This window comes from Maylandia zebra, linkage group LG10 (genome assembly GCF_041146795.1).
Source record: "Maylandia zebra isolate NMK-2024a linkage group LG10, Mzebra_GT3a, whole genome shotgun sequence".
NCBI classification, from domain to species: Eukaryota; Metazoa; Chordata; class Actinopteri; order Cichliformes; family Cichlidae; genus Maylandia; species Maylandia zebra.
In genome coordinates, this window is record NC_135176.1 from 15,718,494 (window position 1) to 15,741,138 (window position 22,645).

Sequence of the window (22,645 nt, forward strand, 5' to 3'; positions counted from 1 at the left end):
CTGGATGTTAAACTCAATTGTTACACCTGGTAGAGCAGAACGCTGATCATTTTATTAAAGATGAAAGACTTTAGACAGTTTTTCAACTCTCAGTAATGCCACAGTGATCGTTTGATATATGGACCTGCAACGGAGTTTAGACCCAGACACGGCTAGTGACGTCAGACTGAACAACCGGATATTTGGTATGACTACCTGTATTCTTCAAGATAGCCTGAACTCTCTTAGCAAAACTTTCTTGTAATTTCTTTAAGTAGTATTCAGGAATACTTCCAGGTTTCTTGAAGGACATTCAAAGTTCTTCGTTGGTTGTTGGCTGCCTTTTATTTCATTCTCTGCCACGATGACACCACACTGCTTCAATAACATTGAGTTTCAGGCTCTGGGGAGGCCAATCCATGACTCTTCCAGTGTGTAGTTCAATGCAGTATGCTTTTACTGCATTTGGGATCATTGTCATACTGAAAAATTAAGCTGCTGCCAATCAGATGCTTTCCAGATTCTTGTATCCTGACTTCATAAGCATTTGAAATTTCAAATTTGGATTTATCACTCCATCAAACCTGTTTCTCCTGATTTTCAGTCAAGTTCTTATGAAATTTGGCATATCAGAGGACATGACTATCAGGTGCTGTTCATCTGCTGTGATAGTTTTTCTATATTGGCCACTACTTATTTTTTCCTCCACTTTTTCACATTACTCAAATATTTTAAGTACAACAAACCGTGCTTTTTACCTCTTTGAGAATCACCTTGTTAGTGCACATAAAATACTTACTGTTATCTTTGTGTTATCCTTGGCATTTGTCATACCGTTGTTCGAACATACAAGAACAAATTATGTGTTTTTTTTGAGAGGCTGCTTGTAACAAAGTGCCAATTTAAATGGTTCTCTTTGCTAAGTTGTCCAATGTACCAGTTTGTCCCTTGATATATGCCTTTCTTGTTAGTTTTTGTGCTTGAATGATTCATAGTGTTAAGTGCCTTAAGAAAAACAAACAAAACCTCTGAAAATGGTGAACATAAGGTCTGGAATGAAAATGAATGAAAAGCAGACAATATCCAAAGAAAAATAGTAAAAGACTTTCATAAAGCCTGGGAAACGATTTATATTTAAACACCACAAATTAGGAGAACGTTTGGTTCCTTGAAAACAAAATATAAAGTAATGAGAGGTGCTTCAAGACTTATGCACAACACTGTACTGTTTTTGCAGGTTTTGGAACAGCACTTGTTGTCCTGCAGATGATGTCTTTTTTTAAGAAAGCCTTGCTTGTGTCTGTGAGATAGTGCCAGACAACATTATGCAGGTAGACCAAGGAGACCACTATGGCAAACTAGTGCAGGTGATAAATGGCCCTGCCTGCAGTCCAAAGCTGTCTCCCCTTGAAACATTTTGTATATTATGAAATGAAAAATACAACAAAGGAGTCCCCGAATTGCTGTGGAGATGAAATTCCAAGCAACAACACAAAATCATTTTGCTTTCAAAGCTACAGCTGCTGGCTTCCTCAGTTATCAAAAGTGTAGTTTAAAAGTACATGTATAGCCACATAATGGGATACATGCCCCCATCCCAACTATTTTAAAGCATGCGAACTGGCATCGCGTTTAAAACGAGAATGTATTTCTTAAAAAACAAAAAACAAGCAAGAAAATGTGTTCGTTTCAACATTTATTACTATTTCTATTTATTTCCATTTAAATTTGAACATTTAAACTCAGTCCCGGCTTTATATTGTTGCATTAATTGGAGTCATAATTTAACTGAGGTTCAAGAATATTATTGTGCTTTGTGGTTACAACACCTGAAAAGTTATTATGAGACTCGTAAAGAGACTAAGTTGCAGTCTAAAGATACTAACAGCAAATCTTTAGACAGTCACTTTTCACTTGTTAATGACGCCGCAGCGTGTTACTGATTGCAGTCTCTGGAGGTGAGCAGACCAAGATTATGGTCTCTGTGAGGAGCCTGTGGCAATACCTCCACTGATGAGCAAGACTGAAGCTCAGATGACGATGTAACCTTGTATGAATCAAACCTGATTTACATGTTGAATAACGATAAATTAATATGCAAGTTTTTTTTTAACCGTACTGTTGCAAACATCAAGCTGTAGCAAGTGCAGGGCCTTGTGTGACCATCCATTAGCTGCTTAACATCAAGGTTTAGCATTAGCACAAGTAAAATAAAAGTAATGTAGTAGGGGAATACGCTTGATGAGAAAAAGCAAAAATAAAGCTAGAGCAACCAAAACCTGTTCCCCTGTTTTCTATTTACTTAACATGTTATGAGCGTAATTTGGGAACTTCTCATGCTGGTTGAGTTCAGATTAAAATCAAATAAAAATCAGATTTCTTATTTACTTGTTCTTGACTTGCTCCAAAAAAAGAATTAATTGAAATCTGGCCCAAACACAATAGCATGTCTTTGCTTTAGGACAGACTGTACAAGGAGGAGCCAGGCTCTGGTATAGTCACTGGTCACAATTGAGTAGATAGTGAGCTTTAGAGGTATTTAAATGCAGATTGTTAGGGGTTGTTATCTTTGAGCAGTGATTCCTCTTTCTAGCCTTTGCGCTAACTGATTCCAGGCTAACCTTAGATATTACAGACAAACAGTCAATTTATTTAATTAATAGCTGTGTACAAACACCACATATTCATGCCAAAATCCCACATGGTTGACTGTTCATTGTTAAGCAGGTTGAATCCTTTATTTATGAGCAGGCTTCAGCTGTGAGCTGGTTATCTGCTCGGGCAGAGGGAACAGGTGGTTGATTTGCTCAGGGTGACATGTCTTTATCCAGCCAGCATGTTACAGTGAGCACATACAGGCCTTTCATTATCATCAAATTTGGCAACACAGATCAAAGGAACGCAAGATAAACCAAGCAAGAGAGTAGCATTTCTGCCTTTTGATGATGAAAGCACCTTTCCACAGATGTGCTGTAGCCTAAATATAACCTTTAATCATGTTAGGTTCTAATTGCGGCACCAATTCAGGCTATGAATTGTAGGATGGGAAATTTTATTTATTTCACAGTCTCGATTGGTGCTCAGCTTACACAGCATGTTCCTATAAAAAAGAACGTCTTGTCTATACAGTAACTATTTTCAGTTTGGCTTTTCATTTACTATATTTTTCCGACTATGGATTAAATTAGATCTAGAAAGAGCTAGAAAACTGACCTCAAATACTACTACTGAAATGGCAAGCAGATAATATTCTGTGGCTTTAAAGACATTTTGATTGTGCAGTAATGTCAGGAAATGAAGCTATAATTCAGCCCCAAGAAGCGTGTTTGACTTTTAGAAAGCTCAGTAATTACTGCTCATTCTAATGCTGCTATTTGCCATCTCATGCACTAAGTGCAGAAAACAAAATGGCCTAAAATTGTGTAAAAGTTGGACTGAATATTTTAAATGATGAATTAGTTGAGATGGGGCAATTCACAGTCTTCACAGTCATCCTAATTACTTCATATTATGGGTGCAGACAGAACTTCACAGCATCCTGTGATAAATATTAAGCTGGTTTATAAGATATGCTTTACTATGATACATGTCACATATACTCCTAAAGGCAGACTTGTTTGTTTGTTTTGTACTGCACACATTATTCAATCACTTTTCAAGGCGTCTGATGAGAATCTCGCTGATGATAACTCCAGCAGCAAGGATGACGAACATTAGCAGCACAGTGGCACCACGTCGTAACACCAGCTGCCTGGTGGATAAGGCCATGGCGCCCAAGGCCCTCTCATCTGAATTGAGTGGCTCTGGCCTTTCTTCTACTGGAATCACAGAACTGGATCAGCTGGTCGTTATGCATTTTTCCCTTGGGTCCAGGGTGCTCAGGGAAACTTTAAAATCACGGTAATCTTATTTCCCAGAAAAATGACCAAAAGCTACTGAAGGAAATTTTTTTTTGCTTACCATTAGTATTCCTCTCTGTAATTTGGACTCCTGCTCTTACAAGTGCCTATTCAGAGATATTAAAAAACAAGAAAAAAAATAAGTATTTTAAAAATAACACAGATCCCAGATTTTACATAGATCGTGTTAACATTACATTAACTACATTTCTTACATTCACACGAAAGAGAAAATGCCCAAAACGCATAAGCTAGGTCTCTGACTACACAGGCCTCAGAACACTGAGAAAAACGCTGAACAAACATGGCTTCTTTGGAAAGGTTCTCAGAAGAATCTCTGTAATAACAACATAGCAACACAGCTTAGGTTTGTAAAGCTGTATCTGAACAAAGCACAAAAACGTCTCTCTTTTGGAGAAAAATGCTCTTATCTCATCTTGAAAGCAGAGGAACATCATATCAGAAAGGCCCTGAGTGAAAGTGGTTATTCCAGCTGGACATGTTGTGAAAGCTGGGAAGTCCCCTAAAGAATGCTCCACACATTCCAGAAGAGAAAGAAGGGCAACCGCTGCCTAAGCAAAGAACTTTGGTCATCCTTTGTGTCAGGCTATTTCAGAATCTTACAATGCTGTTTTTCTAGTCATTCCCTAATTCTCTGTGAATGGCCATTAAGCAATGGTCTTGACAATTTGCATGTTAATGATTAGGAAACTGTGCTCATGGCCCAGTGTTGGTCAGTGGTGTTAGTTGGGGAAACCTGCAGCCACGTGAGGTTGAAGGGGTCATTTGGATGACTAACAAAATGGCTTCTCCCACTTAAAACACTACATCCAGATGAAAAGGATCAACTTTCTGGGACCTCATACCAACTGTCACGCACTTGTCACTGTCACTTGATCCCAAGCACAGCAGCAGATCTACAACAGAAAGGGTAAAAAACAACAACAAAAAACTAAATCCGAATCAAGGTGTTGGAGTGACCCAGTCAAAGTCCAGACCTCAGACTGATTGAAAATGAAATTTGGTGGGACCCTAAGAGAACTGTGCATAAACAAATACCAGCAAGTCTCAAGAAACTGGAGTGCTGTTGTAAAAAAAATCCTCCACAACAACATGAGAGACTGAAACTCCTTCTGATAAAGTCACATTGAAATATATTACTTCTAGTTCTTGCTACTAAAAGTGGCTCTGGAAGCTTTTTTCACAGGACTTAACATGTTCTTTTTTACATGACTGTATCTTCCTCTTCCTCACCCAGGACTTACTCACCTCCTCAGTGGCTTTCGTCCAGTTTAGTTTACACAGGAAAGTTATAAAAAACATGGACTGTAAAGAAGTACTAACTAAAAACCCAGTCCAAAGCCCTGCAACAGAGATAGAAAGTCATCAGTTAGTTGTTAGTGTAAATATAATTTAACTATCTTTTGTATATGCTGCAAAAATATATTGTTGACATTAACCAAAAATTCCCATTTTCACAGGGAACATTAAAGATACTCCAATCGGGAACCCAATGAGGTAGTATCCCACCAAGCTGCACAGCGCACCAATCTTCTGCTTCCCTGCCCCCCTGACAATGCTTCCTGACACACCCTGTGAAGGTAAAAAAGCAAATAAAAGTTTTCTGTCGACACATCAGGCTGGTTTTGCTCAGCAGAGGGAAAAAGTGTTTTTGAACTGGGAAGGATCTCACCGCAATAGTCTCAGCAACATGGATGAAACTGTATATCTTCATGATATTAGCCACCCTCTGTATAATGTCTCTGAAATAGAGGAGTAAGTAGGAGTAAGCCAATTTAATTAGATTCAGTTTCATTTATATAGTGCCAATTCACAACAACAGTCTCCTCAAGGTATTTCATATTGGAACGTAAATATCCCACAACAGTAGAAAAAAACTCCAACCCCAATCACGTGACCCATTATGAGCAAGCAAGTGGCTGAAGCTGGGAAGGGAACAAACTCCCATTTAACAGGAAGAAACCTCCAGCAGAACTGTCTGCTGTGACCGGTCGAGGGTGAAGAGAATGAGAAGACAGCAGAGAGAATCAGGACAAGACACGCATCTAAAAAAAGCCAGAGTTCCATAATTATTATTGATTGAATGCAGAGTGGTATATAAGCACAAAGCACATGGTCAGTGCATCACGGGAACCCCCCAGTAGCCTAGTCGTATTGCAGTGTAATTAATGGATAGCTCAGGGTCATCTGATCCAAACTGGGAGCTGGTTCCACAGAACAGGACTCTGAAAGCAGAAGGCTCTGCCTCCCATTTTACCTTATTTTACCTTCAGCCACAAGTAACCCAATAAAGAGAAGCTAATATGGGAGAAATATTGTCCCCCTTTCTAGTATCAGTTAGTATTCTTGCTGGAACATTTTTTACCAACTGAAGGTTATTCAGGGAGCTTTTAAAGCAAGCTGATAATAATGAATTAAAATAGTCCAGCCTAGAAGTAATACATTCATGAAGTAGCTTTTCAGTATCATTGAGGTAAGCCAAAGAAACGCCTTCTAAAATAAATATCAGGTTATAACCTTAGTTATGTCTGAATTTAGAAGTATGAAATGAGAGGTCACCCAGGCCTTTATGCCATTAAGCTGGATGTCAGCTGCATAGCAATGAAAATGTTATTCAGTGTCAAATAATATAATTCAAATAATATTATATAAGGGGAACATGTATAATGTAAAGTATTGGTTACCACTACAGACCCCTGTGGAACTCCATGACTTACTTTTGTGTATTAAGAAGCACAGATGGATTAGTACTGAAGTTAATACATGACGAATTACTCATGACTGACATATACTCATAGTTTCTGCACCAAGGATAAACACACAAGTTTATTCACCTCTCTGTATTACTCACCTCTCTGTGGTAAATATGTAACCAATCACATCCTTGGCTATACCAATACCGGCTCCAAGGAAACATGAGAAAATCACTGGATTGGATATAAGAAAGGCGTTTTTTAAAATGCGAGCAATAAATTAACTAGGCATATAATTATTTTCTTGCTCTCATTTTTGAGATATTTTTCATTTGACAACAGCATACTAAAACAGGAAATTCTGATTTTGGTGTGACATCCCAATATAATATAATGTAATGTGCATGTAATATAATTTCATACATGCACAGAGAAGGGAGACCTTGCTGGACAGCTTAGCTTGTTCTGTGTTCCCACCACCAAGAGCCTTTCCAACCCTAACACTGGCAGCAGCAGAAAAGCCTACAGGAAACTGTGGAAGAGCAAATGTTAGCAATTACTTCACAGTAACAGAGTAACATTTTGCTCATGAAAATCATTTAGTTACTTTAGAATTTATCAATAACTTTATGTAATGTGTGTAAAATAAACTCAATATACAGGCTCGCCAATGTGGCAAAAGATCTTTTTTTTCACAATTATTCACCACATGAATAAACATGAATCAATAATTTTAAGTAAAATGAAACTGAAATATATAAAAATATTTAAATAATTAATCATTAAGCAAAAAAAGAAGAAGCTTAAATTGAATTTATACCAATCAAGTACATTTCATTTGACACTGCAATAATGTAACAAAACTATGTGGAGAATTTACATGTAATCAAATAACTTATATCAGCATTTTGGGCATAAATATATTTTGAGTGTGTGTGGATTAGTGACACAGTGTTACAGTTATTATCAATAAGCTACTCAGTTATGAGCCCTCTTGCACATACCTTTAAAAAATGTTTAAATAACTATATCAAAAAACGAGTTACCATGAAAATGACAGTAGACACTTCATAAGCTACAGACTGAGCCGCCAACTCTGTTTCACTGATGACACCAGCCAGGAACCCTGCAATCTCATACAACCACCACTGCAGACAGTACATCAGCATACTGGGGAGGGCCAAGTGGAGGAAGGAACCCCATTCTTGCAGGCAATCTCTAGACCAGCCTGAAAGATAACAGAAGGTATGAAAGGTTTAGCTAAATGCTCACATTTGCCTTCTTTACACTGTGCTGCCATTTAAATTACACTTCTTTCAGTATCTACTATGCTACAAGGCGTTTCTAGCAGTGTGTTAGCATGCTAGCATTCCTTAATTTTTAGGAACTTTATGTATCACACTTGCTTTGAAGGACAAAAATATGCCTAAATTATTTAAAATTGTAATTCTTCTACCTCAGCTATGTTGCTCTTTAGCTAGCTTAAGCACGTTAGCTAAACACTGAAACCCAAATGTCAAAAAATTTGACTTTTACATATATAGACAAGTTTTCAACTCAGCACATATTAAGGAATAAAAACTAAATAAAGTAATGATTTAAAAAACAAACAGCTTGTACATGTTCACCGACAGCAAAGCTGATGTAATTTAATGTAACGATCATGCCACAAATTAATAGCAAATCTATAATTAAGGTGTAAATGTGCTTTTTAAAAAAAATAGGTTTTTCAAAAGTATTTGCTGGCTTGTCTTTTAGTATTTTTCGTGTACACTCTGAGGACAATTTAAAAATATAATAGCATCACAAACTAAATCCTCCATAATGATTGTAATGTGGAGTCCAGTCATTTTAAATAGCAACACCCTTAAAGAGTTTATGCACAACTGATTACTATAATTGTAATGAGGAGCAAAGTATTAGTTCCAAGAGAGTGGCTTTGCCCTTTCTCTGATATCCTGTCACTTAATTTGAAAATTTGAAGAAAAAGTATATCTAGTAAACTTGCCATCCCATGTAGGTATGTGCAGCCCTTTGATGTAGATGCATAAAAACAGGAACACAGCCAGGGAGTACTGTGAGATGGCATTGGCAGCTGCGGATCCGCTTGAATGTTAAGCAATAGAAAAGTAGAAAAGGAAAGTTGCACATACAAAGACGTTCCCAGATTAAGCATTCAGCTGACTATCAGTAATCAACATTATATTGCTTTCCAAAGCTGATTAGTGTAAAATATTAACTAAGGGGAGCAGGGAGTGATGGTGTGTACTTACGCAATCCCCAGATCCAGAACACTGAGGAGGATGTAATTGATAACAGCATTTAAAACATTTCCTATGGCTCCGGATATCACCTGGGGCCACATGATGCCCTGTGAGCCAAAGCAAACTGTATGAAAAACACAGGGTTTTGGTGCACCTGCTGTTATTTTTGCTATTTTTCCCCAAAAAATGTCTCTCTAGCAACACACAAAACAATGTCATTGCATACTCCAAGACATCTCATTAATATTTTGTTTCACACCAGTGTTTTGCAGTCATCAAATGCACCTGATTCTGAAGATACCTCCCCTGCAGATAGTACATGAAGGCAGCCTGCCGAACCCAACGTGTTGAATGGGGGTTAATTAGACTGATAATGCAACACATTATGGAAGGAGATACAAAAGACATTTGGGAAAAGCGTGGTGGCAGCTGAACTCACTGGCAGAGCCGGCATAAAGATCTTCACATACAGCTGTGACAGTCTTTATGGCAGAGAGAAAAGGGGAGATTGTAAGTAAGTGCAGAACCCATACTGAATAACTTTGTGAGTAATAAGTGTATATGTGCCATTGATGTCAGTTTGATTTGTGTAAGAAGGTCACCTTGCAACCTGCGTGCTCTGCTTGACAGCCAGTAAAATGGACTGAGTGTTAATAAGGAGAGCCCAGCAGGGGAAACAGGCTAAGAGGAGGATCAAAACTCCTCTTTGGAGGATCACTCCTACACGCTTCAGGTTACCACTTCCATAAGTCTGAAAGCAAAATGGTAAAAAGGAAAATCTCATAGTATTTGCTGAGGTGCAAGAAAAAGGTAACCACAAGTCTGAAAAAGCAGACTGTGTTTAAGACTGACCCGATTAGATGAATAAAGTGAATTGTACCTGGGTTATGAGAGTATCAAATGTTGATATCAAACCATAGCCGATGGAAATACTTGTGATATTTATGACCTGCATTGAAATTAAACTTTATTACATTACAGAAGAACCTCAGGCTCACAAATGAAAAGCTGAATGCGTGAGTATAATACTTATTTAAAGGCAAAAAAGGCTATTGAAGCGATTTTCAACATTTCACAATAGCAAAAAAAGTAGAAACAAAAAAACGCATCGAGATAGCTTACTGCCATTGCTAACATCATCCCTGCCAGCTCCGTCTTTCCCAGGTGACCGCAGAACACCGCGCTGACGAAGCCGATCAGGAAGCTCATCAACTGTGAAATGAACTGAAAAACAAAATCAAGTGCTTTCGTTTTTATAACAATAAAAAGATAAATGAACGTCGCCAAAAATGAATGAAATGTTACACTTAATATTCAACACATAAAGTTGCTGGCTGGGTTCTTATTCATAAAAGAAACATTAATTCAAGAGGCCCTGAGATAAGAAAAAAAAAGTTCTTATTTGCTCTGGCAGCTGACATGTGTCATGCTTTGATTTTGCTGCAGTTCCTTTGTATTTCTAAATGTCTTTTACTACTTCTCCTTTCTTTAGAAAGTAGTTCTTATGATTGCTGGTGTAGGTTTTTGACAGGTTTTTGGCATCAAAAGGTTTGCACAAAGGAAACTAAATGCCCTCATCTATCAAGTTCTGGCTTTGTGCAATGAACAGCACTCAGTGAAAAGTGGATACATGTTGGGGTTATAACAGTTATAATTTTCTGTTGAGGGGGCACTTGTAAATGTGCCTTATTTTCTGTGGAGACTATTGTTTGAAAAATATCTGTGATTCCACATTTGCTATCGTATTGCATTGAATTTGATGGTAGATGCATTGCAAGGTGTTCAGGGTAGTGTTTTAATTTAGATTCATTTACATTTTGTGCATGACCTGGAACTTCTAGAACATTTTTATATACCCGGCCAATGCATCCAAGAAATGTTGCTGTGTTTGTTTTCTACTACAGTGCTAAAAATAAATAAAGGGAACACTTTAGCAGACAAAATCAGTTAGACTTTAGGGATATCAGCAGTGTTGGGACTAACGCGTTATTAAGTAACGCGTTACAGTAACTACGTTATTATTGTGGTAACGAGCACGGTAACTAGTTATTATGCCAAAATCAGGAATGCGTTACTCGTTACTGGGATTTAGATAGGCTCGTTATTCGTGGCTTCCACAGATTCAGTAACATTAGCAAGTGGTGGAGGCCAGCAGGTGGAGGAGAGAAAGGGGAGGCAAGAGGAGAGACCCGAAGCGGCCGCCGGTCCGAGTGTCAGGTGAACTGAACTTCAGGTAAGAAGTTATGACCTGCAGTCTATCTGGGTCAGATATAAACCAAGTTTAGGTGGAGTTTATTTTCGTTGTGCTGACTTTTTCGTACTGCGTGCTAGCTAGCATGACGGGGTTTCTATACAGCTGGGTGGTGCTATGTTACTGATGTTGAACTTCATTTTGTTCATACGGTTAATTATTAGAGTTGCCAACCGTTCCCTAAAAAACGGGATCGTCTCATATTCAGAGAAATTATTATGCGATTTGTATTGAGGTGAAAAGGAACAGTTTGTCCCGGACTTCAGCTACAATGAAAAAGACACAAAGCTGGAGTTATTCTGTCTTTGCTGCACAGCTGCCTCTTCTTCTCTCATTCTCTCCCCTCCCTCTCCTGTTGCTACTTCAATCATGAAACTGTTCAATGATCAGCTGATCGGCTTTTCCCTCTTGTTTATTTATCGTCCACTTTGCGCCAGAAAGAGGAAACCACCGGATGTTGCGTTAAACAACAGCAGCACGTTTGATCAGCTGTTGTTAGAATTTATTTAATATTAATTTCTAGTATCAGCTGATGTTTGCTGGAGCCACAGCTGTAAAGCTGCTGGTCATGATATTGGTTTGTATATCTGGTGAGTGGGAAACATGAAGATGAAACCAGGAGATGTCCTTACTGAATCATCAGAGCTGAACAGGTGATGGAAAAACAGGTTCACCTTTTAGGTGACATGAATGAGTTGAAGGGAAGTTATGAACTGTTTCTGAGAGACAAATAACACCAGGATCCTTTTCTAAGTAGCTGACAGCTGGTAACTGTGCAGGGGCGGATCTAGCAAAGTGTTGCCAGGGGGCCAGGTAGGGCATTAACAGGGAAAGGGGGGCACAAAGAAATACTTTCTTATTCTCATTTCAAATGTCTAGCTTTTAATAAATAATTATCTGAGTCTTACAACAAATGATTGAAAGATTGATACATATATACCATCAAGACAGTGTACATCACTGTCACAACAGTGTTTGTTTTCATTCAAAGGCTTTATGATTTTTCCTATAATGGCGGGCCGGTCTCTAGTCACAATGCCCGGGCTGATTTTTTGTCCCAGTCCAGCCCTGTATGCAGCTCATCTGCAGTCTGGTGTTGCCTACATCTTCCTATTCAGAAGGCAGAATTTCTGAGTACAATCAAAAGCATCACGACTGCAGTTTTTGTGTTGGATGTAAAAAGCGCACATGACGCTGTAACGTAGGCTAGAATCATGGCGGCGGTCAACGACGGTCCAGGCGTGGGATTTCTCTCATGGAAATATGCACATAATTTTTTCCTTTGGTAGGTGGCACAGTGCACTTGTGGCAAGTAAGCAAGCTAGAAGACTGGCAATCTTGCTGGGTATCCAGTTAGCAACACATTAACAAGAGAAGTCTGAGTAAAACCAAAGTTACTTTCCCTAGTAACTAGTTACTTTGAAAGTAACGAGTATCTTGAAGTAACTGGGTTACTTTTGATGGAAGTAACTAGTAATGTAACTAAGTTACTAATTTAAAGTAACTTACCCAACACTGGATATCAGTTATCATATTAGGAAGCACAAACCAATGTGAAGGAGTTTCACCTGTTTTGATGCAAATTAAAATGCAGATGCACTACAGAGGTAACAATAAGACCTCTGAATCGTTTCAAGAAACCATTCCTCTCTCCTTATTCAATTTGTCTCCAGTGTTGCTTTTTTTAGTGTCCTTGTGACTACTGCTAGCAGGGGACAGTAGCTGCAGCTCATTCAGGTTGCACAAGTAGTCCAGCTCCTCCAGGATGACTCATCCATATGTCAAAAACAGGTTTGCTGTGTCTCCCAGGACAGTTTCTATTGTGTGAACGAGATATCAGGAAAGGCCATAGAAAGGCGTCAACCCTGCAATAAGACTGGTTTCTGCTCCTTTGTGTGAAGGGGAACAGCAGGAGCACTGCCAGTGCCCTACAACATCACCATCACAGGGCTATTCATGTGCATTCTTTCTGACTAAACTGTCAGAAAATGAACCATGAGCATGGCACAAGATCCTGATATCCTTTAGTGGGGCAAGCACCATGCAGATTGATTGGCATGTGCCACAGATCCACAGAACTGGCAGGTCCACCAGTGGTACCCATTTTCTTCATCGATGGGAGCAAGCTCACACAAGAGTCAATGCTTTGGCAAGCATTATGATGCATGCATCTTGGAAGAGAACAGGGCGCCAGAGGTGAACCCTCTGTGGCTGCTAATTGAGCTACTTGATTGTGAATGTGTCCCACTAAAAAACATCAAGTCCTCACGACAGTCTAATGGAGGCTATTTCTGACAGTTTTATCAGAAAGATGTACATGAGTAACCTACTGGAGGTTATTTTAGGGCTTTAATAGTGCTACCCTTTCTCCTTCTTGCCCAGAGGAGCAGATACTTGTCCTGCTGGTTCCTTCTGTCCAGCTCTTCTGGCGTAACAACCCAACTCCAGATATCTCTTCCACACTCTTGAGACAGTGTTGAGACATAGCCAGCCTTCTTGTGATGCCACATTAGATGTGCTATCTGGAGGAGCTGGACTACTTGTCCAGCCTGAATGGGGTCCGGTTAGCGTGTTATGCTGTATTGAAAAAGATCCTAACAGAAAGTGAATGTAGAGAGAAATCAGTCAGCAGGGATAAGGAGACAGCACCTGCTTTTTGAGGGTTGTCTTGTTGTTGCCTCTCTGGTGCACCTGCTTTTTGAGCAGCCTATTTATCTGTCTTGTGTTTAAAGTGATCAGTGTAAGACTGCACAAGTTTGAAATAAAACATTTAAATAAAATAAAAAATACATTACTGTGCTGTATATTGCTGCAAGGAGCTTGGAAAGAAAAGCGTTTGGACTTCTTTAAGTTCCCTGAAGCACCAGTTTCTCTTAGAACTGAAGAATCAATCAGATGAGGGTTGAAAGATCTTCAAGAAACTTAAAGAAGTCCAGAAGCTTTTCTTTCCAAGCTCTTTAGACTACGATGACCTGGATGACTGACAAACTTCACAGACATATACAGCATAGCTTCTTTCTAATACCACACAATTTCCATTAGTCATCAACAATAAGAAAAGATCAGTTTAGTAAAATAAAGGTCAACATAATAACAGGAAGGTATTTTTTGGTTTATTTTCCCTAAATAATTCATATTAATTCAACTTAGTTTAACTCCATATTTTATCCCAAGTCTTCTACATCCACCCTGCAGTGATTGTATCCTCCACCAGGGGGCCCACCACACAGCCTGAGAGCCACTTCTCTAAAGCATACAGTATACTATATCTTAGGTCAGTAAAAGGGTGAAATTAGTTTTAGTTAAAGTGCTATCATGATCATACTTTTATCACCATTGGATAATTATTTATCAGTGAGCCTCAGTGGTTTGAAGCAATTAACCTGTTCATTACTGTTTTAATAAAACAGGTGTCACATTAAAAATAATTACTGGTCTAAAACGAACCCCAAGTTAAAGTAACAAACTTCATTCATGACAACTTGTGATCTACACTGCAAACTGCTCAGTATACACTAATAATAACTAGAGAGCTGTTCCAGCATTTACAAAGATTCACATTCAAATTGGAGTACCTTAGTACCGTTAGATTCAGTCATACAGACAGGGTAAAACTTTGTCAGCTGCTTCAGCTAAACACAGTCTTACCACAGGACCTGCAAGTTTTAAAAGCTGAACCATTTCATGCTTGTAGTCCAAAGGCACCCAGCGCTTGATGCTTTTCAGGCAGGATCCGCAGGATGAGTCAACACTGAGAGCAGCAGAAGGAGGCAATTCGTCTGTTCTGGACTGACCAATTACCCCTCTACATCTACTTTCAGATACTAAATCTTCCATCCTGAAATGAGATTTGGCAGAAAACAAAACTCAGTCCCAAACTAAATGATGTTCGCACAGTGCATTCCCTTCAGACAATGTGAAGGAGGCTGAAAGCAATCAATAACCAATTACCAGAGTATTAATCAATAACCAAGGCTCTTCTTGCCCACGTTGCTCCTTGTCTCTGAAAGTGGACATGCACTGTAAATGGCAGCAGGGATCTCACCACCTCTGTCCCACCAAAAAAGCCAGGACACTGCAAGCTGCATCACAAATAAGGTTGATCATTGAAGAATCACTGGTCTTCACCGCATCAACAAAGCAGTCAAAGTGCAAGTTCACAGTTCTATGGTTAAACACTAACAGGTCAAAACAGTGTTCATCCTGTTTCTCCCTGTGCCTTATTGGTTATTACAGGGGTGGATTTCACAACTTGCTATATAGAAGAAGAAGTTAAATCTCCAAGGTGTTACGATTTAGTCTAAAAATAAATGCAGATCAAATAAAGAGAGAGCTTTATTAAAATCTCATAAAGTCTAACAGTTTCAACATAAAAATACAAGAAATGAAAAAAACAAAAACACCCCCCCCCCCAAAAAAAAACCAGACATAACAAAACAGAGGACCTAGGAATCCTGATAACTCACACTAGGGCACACTAGGGAAAGGAAATAACAGGGAGGATTGGACTATTTATACACATGGGATTGATAAGGGAAGTGGAAACAGGTGGGGAAAGTAGACACAAATGCAATCAAGACAGCCGTAGACAAAGAGGTAAAACTCAAAACAAGATACAAGAAACAATTAGCAACAACCATAATTTAAACATATATGAAGTAATACATTGGGTAACATCGGAAGAGGAGAAAGAGTGAGTAGTAGAAAAGGAACTCAAAATATGAACTGAAGCCTAGTAGGAAAAAAACAAGGATTCAAAACCTACACTGGAACAGTAAATCATATTAACACGATTTCGATTCTGCAAACACTAAACAATAACAAGACAACAATGGGAACTAATGCATAAAGTGAAATCAAAACCTTAGCCTGACTATAATCAAAAACCAAAAGCACAAGAACAACGAAGAAAGCCAACAAAAACACAATAATCCAAAAATGCAATAGAAACTGAATCAGGACAAAGGGAGCATTTTGAACACCATCAAAGAAGAATTAAACAGTGCAGGTAAATGACACATTATCCTTGGTGCTAGATATGTATTGAGGGATTAAAAAGACACTGTCACTGGTTCCAAAGATTTAGCCTGCTCTGGATTTGGTCTCTTTTTCTTTTAGGATCCAATGCTGCCATTTGATATAAGCTTTTCTTTTTCTGTTTTCTGTTTTGGCATTGATAAAGCCAATAATAATAATAATAATAATAATGGATTGGATTTATATAGCGCTTTTCAAGGCACCCAAAGCGCTTTACAATGCCACTATTCATTCACTCTCGCATTCACACACTGGTGGAGGCAAGCTACAGTTGTAGCCACAGCTGCCCTGGGGCAAACTGACAGAAGCGAGGCTGCCATATTGCGCCATCGGCCCCTCTGGCCAACACCAGTAGGCAGTAGGGTAAAGTGTCTTGCCCAAGGACACAACGACCAGGACAGAGAGCCCAGGGATCGAACCGGCGACCTTCCGGTTACAGATGCGCTTCCCAACTCCCCGAGCCAAAACAACTAACGGCAAAATACTATTATATTAAGATGCTGATTTTACCATAAAGCTGGGTGATAATATACAGTCACGTGAAAATGAAAGTTATCACATGTGTGAGCAATTTTATAAAAAATGAAGTTTGGGTAGTTTGCAGGACTGGAGCATTCAAGTGTGTTAACATGACACTACAGTCTTCCTAGGAATGGAAATCGTACCACATTCACAAGATCACACTGTCGGATGCTCAGAAAAAATGCAAACATGCAAATATTTCAGTTAGCATATTAAATGTTATATGTATCAGCACAAATACCTCATACCAACTGTCAAGCGCAATGGCGGAGGGGTGATGATTTGGGCTTGTTTTCCACAGTACTTGGGCATCTTACAGTTGTTGATTAAACTTGAAGTTTATATACCAAAGTATTCTAGAGTCAAATGTGAGGCCATCTGCCTGACAGCTAAAGGCTGGCCAAAACTGGATCACGCAAAATGACAATGACAATGACAGCATGAAATCTACACCAGAGAGGAGGCTGATAAAGAGAATCCAGGTGATCCAGTCAAAGTCCAAACCCTTATCTGTTTGAAATTTTGTGGCGGACTTTATTCCTGCCAGAGAATTTGCCCACAAAGCTCAATGAAGCAACATTATAGAGTAACATTTCCTCCACAGTGATATGAAAAACCGATAAAGTTACACTGCATAGTGTCCTGTGAAAATGTTTTTTATACATAACATCTGAGAGATTAAAAACCAATCTCGCCTAGCAATATACCACATTATCTCAATATGTGTGTTTACCAATGTAGCTAAAAGTTTAAAATCAAGACTTTGCTATATTTTTGTGTCTGATGCAATCATGAGACCAATGGTCTTTGAGTGGAAGTTGCTGGACAACAGTGTAAGGTTGCATTGACAACCATGCTGACATTTGCCAATTTGTTCATGAATCTGACCTGAATTACAGTTTTTAAACCTTCTCACTATAGGCTCAACATCTGTGAATCACCATGTTCACTATCAGCTAAGGGCAATAATTGAAAAATCAGCTCACCGATAAAAACTGCACTGTAAAAACTATGTGCCTTTTAGTCAAAGGAGAGACATAAAAAGAACTGGGTCTGTGCTTTTCAGAGACAGACTACATTTTGTTTCCCCCCTCACTGAAGTAAATCACTGAGTCACTGCTGCTGTAAAGCGTCGTGCATGCTTGTATCCTGTCAATTTTGCAGCTCATTGCGTAGTATGTTCATGTTCTTTTCTGCCCTAGTAACACCTCTCAGTGAGGCGTTCCTCTCTCCAGCTGTGGCTATGAAAACCTCCCATTGGGTGGTGCTGTTTTGCTCTTGTGAAAATTCAAATGCACAAAATTTCTGGCACCAGCACCAGACTGCTTAACTGAACTTTGAATGGATTTCTTACCATATAATAAATGTAAAAAAACGCCCATTTGTTTATTCTTCAGCTGCTTTAAATAACTGAATACAGTTAAAGAACCCTGTAACATACTGTCGAACATACCGTCAAACACTTGGATAGTTTTTGCAGTTTTAACTGTTTTTCTTCACCTTGGGGGCCAAAAGGAGATGTGAATTAGAGGAAAAAGGAATGAAAATTAGCGGAGACCAATGAGAGAGGAAGGGGTGACATCTAATGTAGGTTCTCATTCATTTTCCTGGTTCAGTGATGCAGCAAGGCCCAACGGGTCCACCCACTCACCAAATTGTATTCCTCTGTCTCCCCCATCCCATCCACATGCACAGAATCACACACACGTAAATATTCTCCACCAACCAGCGGGGCCGGCGTCCGCCATGACGTCACACTGCAGTTCTTCTCGGGCTCCACTGGATGACAGTGGCAATTCGCCGCTTACACGCGATGAGCCGTCATTCTTAATGGCGACCGCTCAGAGTGTGTGTACGTGAGTCCATTCGTGTATGTGTTTGTGTGCAGTTTGGGTGGGGTTTGTATCGGATGGGTAGCGATGGGGTATTGAGGAGGTGGAGAGGGTTTATTGGAAGGGGGTAGGTGGGTTGATGAAGGTGTAGGAGGCGGGGGGCGGGCCGTAAAAATCGCAAATGAGAGGAAATTGTTTTGAGTCAGAGCAGATTTGGTGGAGGGAGATAAGGGCTGATGACGGTGGCGGTGGTGTGATTAGGATTAGGGTGGGGGGTAGGGGTTTGAAAAGAGTAGAAGGTTGTGGAGGTGGTCGTGGTGGTGTGGGAGGAGGAGGAGGGGGAAGAGGAGGACGGTGGGGTTGGTGGGTGAGAGCATTTGCACGCACGCCCTACGACTGTGTGTGTCTATCTACGTCTAGGTTGTGAAATTTTTCCTCCTGAGCGTCAGCGAGTAGAATTGGGGGGAAAGATGAGGAGATGGGTGGTTTAGGTAATGGCCGCCACGGAGAACGGACGAGGGCAGAGGGTGTCACGCTGAAAGATAGAGTGTGATGGAACAAGAAAGCGTGGACGAGACAAACGTGAACATTCGATAATAGAGAGGTGAAAACCCCCCAATAAACAAAAAACAAAAAACAATAAACACAGAAAGATAGAGTGGAGAGGGTGTATGGGAAGTAGGGTGGTGGTGGTGGGGGGCTTGGAGGCCTGGATGAGAGGAGAGACATTGAAAGAGTGCCAGAGTGATTTTTGTCATGTTCTCCACCCTCCCTCCCTCCCTCCCTTCCATTTGTTGGCTATGTTGTGGGTAGCTTTGGCGGCAAGAGCTTTAGGGGCTTTGGAGTGAACAATGACGTAGAGGGACCCGCTGCGTCTGCTCCAGCTGATAATGATGATGCCTAAAAACGATAACGATAATAAGTAGCTTCTTGTGGAACCCTAAAACCGCCGGCACGTGACGCTATACGTCACAGGCTATCACACGCGACGCGCCGGACACGCAGACATGACTATCTCATGTTGGCAGAGTGTGTGAGGGTGGTCAGAGGGAGCGAGGGAGACACAAAGAGAGACAGAGGTGGAAACAGAGAGAGAGAGGGAGAAAAAAAGGGGCACGAGGAGGGAAAGAGATTAGAGCCTGTCACCTGCATATACTTGACATTCGCGTATGGGACGAACGTGTAGGAGCTGAAATGAAAAAACAAAATGAAAGCATTTATAGCTCCCTCTATTGTATGTGGGCAATCTTGTGTAATTTTGCTTTTATCAGTACAGAGAGAGAAAGAGAAAAAAAACACTCAAAGGCAGCCACTCAGAGAAAGCTGAACCCTACTGGGAAGCATTATTTTGAAACATGGTAAAAGCTGAATGAGATGGTGGGAGGTGTCGGGTGGGTCCGAGGGAGGTGGGGTGTCGGGAGGTGGTAGTGGTGGTAGAGGGGGTTGTCTGACATCACTTTGACCACATTTTCAGTTTAAATCTACACGATGTCAAGCACGTCATTTGAATTTTGGACTTTGCTAAAAATAAAAAAAAGGGAACCCATAATTGAAGCGTGGACTCATCTGACTGAAAAATGATGATACAGATGAAAAGTAATTCAGCCATGACTAAAGCAGAAAAGAAATTTTGCTGTCTGCCTTTTGATGATGTACGAGCCATTGAGTTTCTTTGGTGAGTCATATAGAAATTACTTGAAACAGTCACAGCAATCAAACTGTAAAGTAGGCGCTATAAATACGCTCGGATGTTTTGGGAATTTAAACTCCCGTCAGCTCGGTGAGGACGGACGGCAGAGGATGGCGGAGGATGGCGGTGGTATTCTTCAAAAACAAATTACACTCATGACATGTAACTGCGGAGCCTCTCAGGTAATTAGATTAGACTATGCCTTAATCAATTCCATGTCTGACCCGCTGCAACAGGCATCAAAAGACCACATTATAATTCCGCTCTTGATTTAGCAGTGCTGTCTTAACGCAACGGACGAGCCTTCTCAAAATGCCACCAACCCTGATTTTTCTTCCATGACTCATCCAGCCTCTGAAACAATGCGACACCATGCCACACGCTCCCTCATGACACACTGTCCTTTCCGTAGCACCCCTGATGAAGCTGCAAGGTTTGTCCGCAGGGATAAACGCAAACCGACAGCTCCAAAGGGTATCTCAGGGACTTCTCACATGGGGATGGTCAAGAGCAGGAAAACAACCCAAACCTCCCCCAAAACAAAAAGAAAACACAGGAAGTGATAAGAGGTAAACATGTTTTTGCGGACATCTTGCATTAGTCAGTCAAAAACCTCTCACTGAGCCCACATGTGACTATGTGCATGACAGGGTCGGCATTATTGATGACACATTTATAATAGGAAGTGATTCGGTGCTTTGTGGACTCACAGTCTGAAGAGGCTCATTGACTGTGGCAGCTGGTTGACCTTGGTGAGAAAGCAACCTGTTTCTCTCACTTTCAGTTTGAACCTCTGGAGCTTTCTTGTGCGTGCCTTGTCTGAAGGAGGGAAACAGAAGATATTCGTTCTGACGTGAGAGTCGGAGGTGAGAGGCACCTGGCCTCACCCTACGGTGCATTATATCTAATGCACAGAAGTGATGCCTTACTGATGATCTCAAAGTCTTTCAGCTCTTTAGACTCATGGTAAAGTATGAAGTATGTTTTGTTGAAGAGGGGGGCATTGTCCTTATACTGGCATGGTCCTGATTACCCAGAAAGATAGTCTTTGATTCGGGCTGAATCATAGCACATGTGCAACCTTTAAGCTTGAAACCTTCACTTGTACACTCACATCACACCTGTGAAACAAAGAGTAGGGAGGGCAAACACACTCCACTTTTTGCTTGAGTTTTCGACATTATATCCTGTAACATTTGTTTGCTGCAAAAAACAAAAAACAAAAACAAAAAACAGACAGTGGTACATCTTGAAGTTTCCTGAATGTTACATTTGAAATGCGTCACTAGAATTAAGCAGATGGCAAACAAAATGTGCTCCATAAAAAATAATAATAATATGGAAACTGAAAACGTAATGTGGCCATGCAACATGAAGAGCTCAAAGAAAGGAGATCAGTGACTTGAAAGACGAGCTTTATAGCTCCAACATCATCCATTTCACCCAATAGCTTAAACTTACGTCATAAAAATACATTTCAATTAAACTTAATTGAAACACTAAGTGTCCAGTGCCTTTTTTTAAACATTCCCTGCCTTCTAAGACTATCTACGGTGCAACTACCATCTGTAGGTTACAATTATTTGAGGAAAAGGCGGCTTATAGAACATAATTTATGACAGCATTATCATTACTGTTATTGTTTAGCAAGTTAAACCAAGAACTTTCTAAAAATATCGCCTCGCCTTCGTCTTCATATTCAGACAAAGTTACTCATATAGGAAGCGTGGACACAAACAAACATACTGTGCAGTTCATTGAAGAGGGTGAATCAGAGTCTTCCTTTCTTCCTTTTTTGTGCTTTCATCTTGATCATCTTCATTCTCAGTGACTTTATGTAACACGTTTTTGCATATGACACAAAATTTCAAATCTAAGATGTAATCACATCAATTTTTATTTATTTATTAATCCTTTATTTATCCAGGTAAAAAATCTAATTGAGATTAAAAATCTCATTTCCAAGAGAGACCTGGCAATTACAAATGATGCGCTAAGAAACCAGAGAATAATTCACGTCATTTTAAACCTCTTTTTGTTTCCACACAATTACATTAGAGCGAAGACTAAGAGTTGACATTCAGCAAGTTAAGTATTTCAGTTTTTCAGCGATTTGTCTCTTTTTAGACTTGACTGATTAGGTTTTGGACTAAATCTGTGTGATGAATCTGCTCTCCGGCTTGGGTGAATCTCAGATTTGGTCCAGTGTGGATGTTTGTCCATGTACGCATTGTGTTTGAACAGGGTTCAGCCAAATATGTGGTCAGACTCTAGAGTTAAAGGTCACCACAGACTATAAATAAGAGCCTGCTGCACACAGGTGCAGGACCCGGTGTGTCTTAAGTTTGAAGAGATAGCAAAATAGTAATAATCAATATGTTCGTCTTTGACATTGTATGGTACTGAAAAAGCTAAATCACTGCACTAATGATTACTGTTGTCTTTCTCATCTGAATG

The 22,645-nt window shown here is 39.9% G+C and overlaps 1 protein-coding gene across 4 annotated transcripts in view; it reads right to left on the minus strand.

Annotated features, from left to right (window-relative positions):
• LOC101467276 (multidrug and toxin extrusion protein 1) overlaps positions 1-15,407 on the minus strand; it is a 20,314-nt gene extending 4,907 nt beyond the window's left edge. Inside the window, exons 1-18 of one of the 4 annotated variants that reach the window (XM_023153482.3) lie at positions 15,291-15,407; positions 15,059-15,189; positions 14,756-14,945; positions 9,979-10,080; positions 9,737-9,805; positions 9,459-9,607; positions 9,296-9,338; positions 9,142-9,186; positions 8,866-8,963; positions 8,601-8,698; positions 7,639-7,820; positions 7,016-7,124; positions 6,751-6,826; positions 5,572-5,641; positions 5,339-5,471; positions 5,148-5,242; positions 3,940-3,985; positions 1,659-3,797 (exon numbers count right to left, since the gene is read on the minus strand). In XM_023153482.3, the coding sequence (XP_023009250.2) occupies positions 3,628-3,797; positions 3,940-3,985; positions 5,148-5,242; positions 5,339-5,471; positions 5,572-5,641; positions 6,751-6,826; positions 7,016-7,124; positions 7,639-7,820; positions 8,601-8,698; positions 8,866-8,963; positions 9,142-9,186; positions 9,296-9,338; positions 9,459-9,607; positions 9,737-9,805; positions 9,979-10,080; positions 14,756-14,944 (1,674 nt within the window). In that variant the 5' untranslated portion in view covers position 14,945; positions 15,059-15,189; positions 15,291-15,407 and the 3' untranslated portion in view covers positions 1,659-3,627. Of the gene's footprint in view, positions 1-1,658; positions 3,867-3,939; positions 3,986-5,147; positions 5,243-5,338; positions 5,472-5,571; positions 5,642-6,750; positions 6,827-7,015; positions 7,125-7,638; positions 7,821-8,600; positions 8,699-8,865; positions 8,964-9,141; positions 9,187-9,295; positions 9,339-9,458; positions 9,608-9,736; positions 9,806-9,978; positions 10,081-14,755; positions 15,001-15,058; positions 15,190-15,290 lie in introns of those variants that run through there. The other 3 variants (XM_004550000.4, XM_076889168.1, XM_004549998.4) reach the window with 3 other exon arrangements.
• Between the last annotated feature and the right edge of the window lie 7,238 nt (positions 15,408-22,645).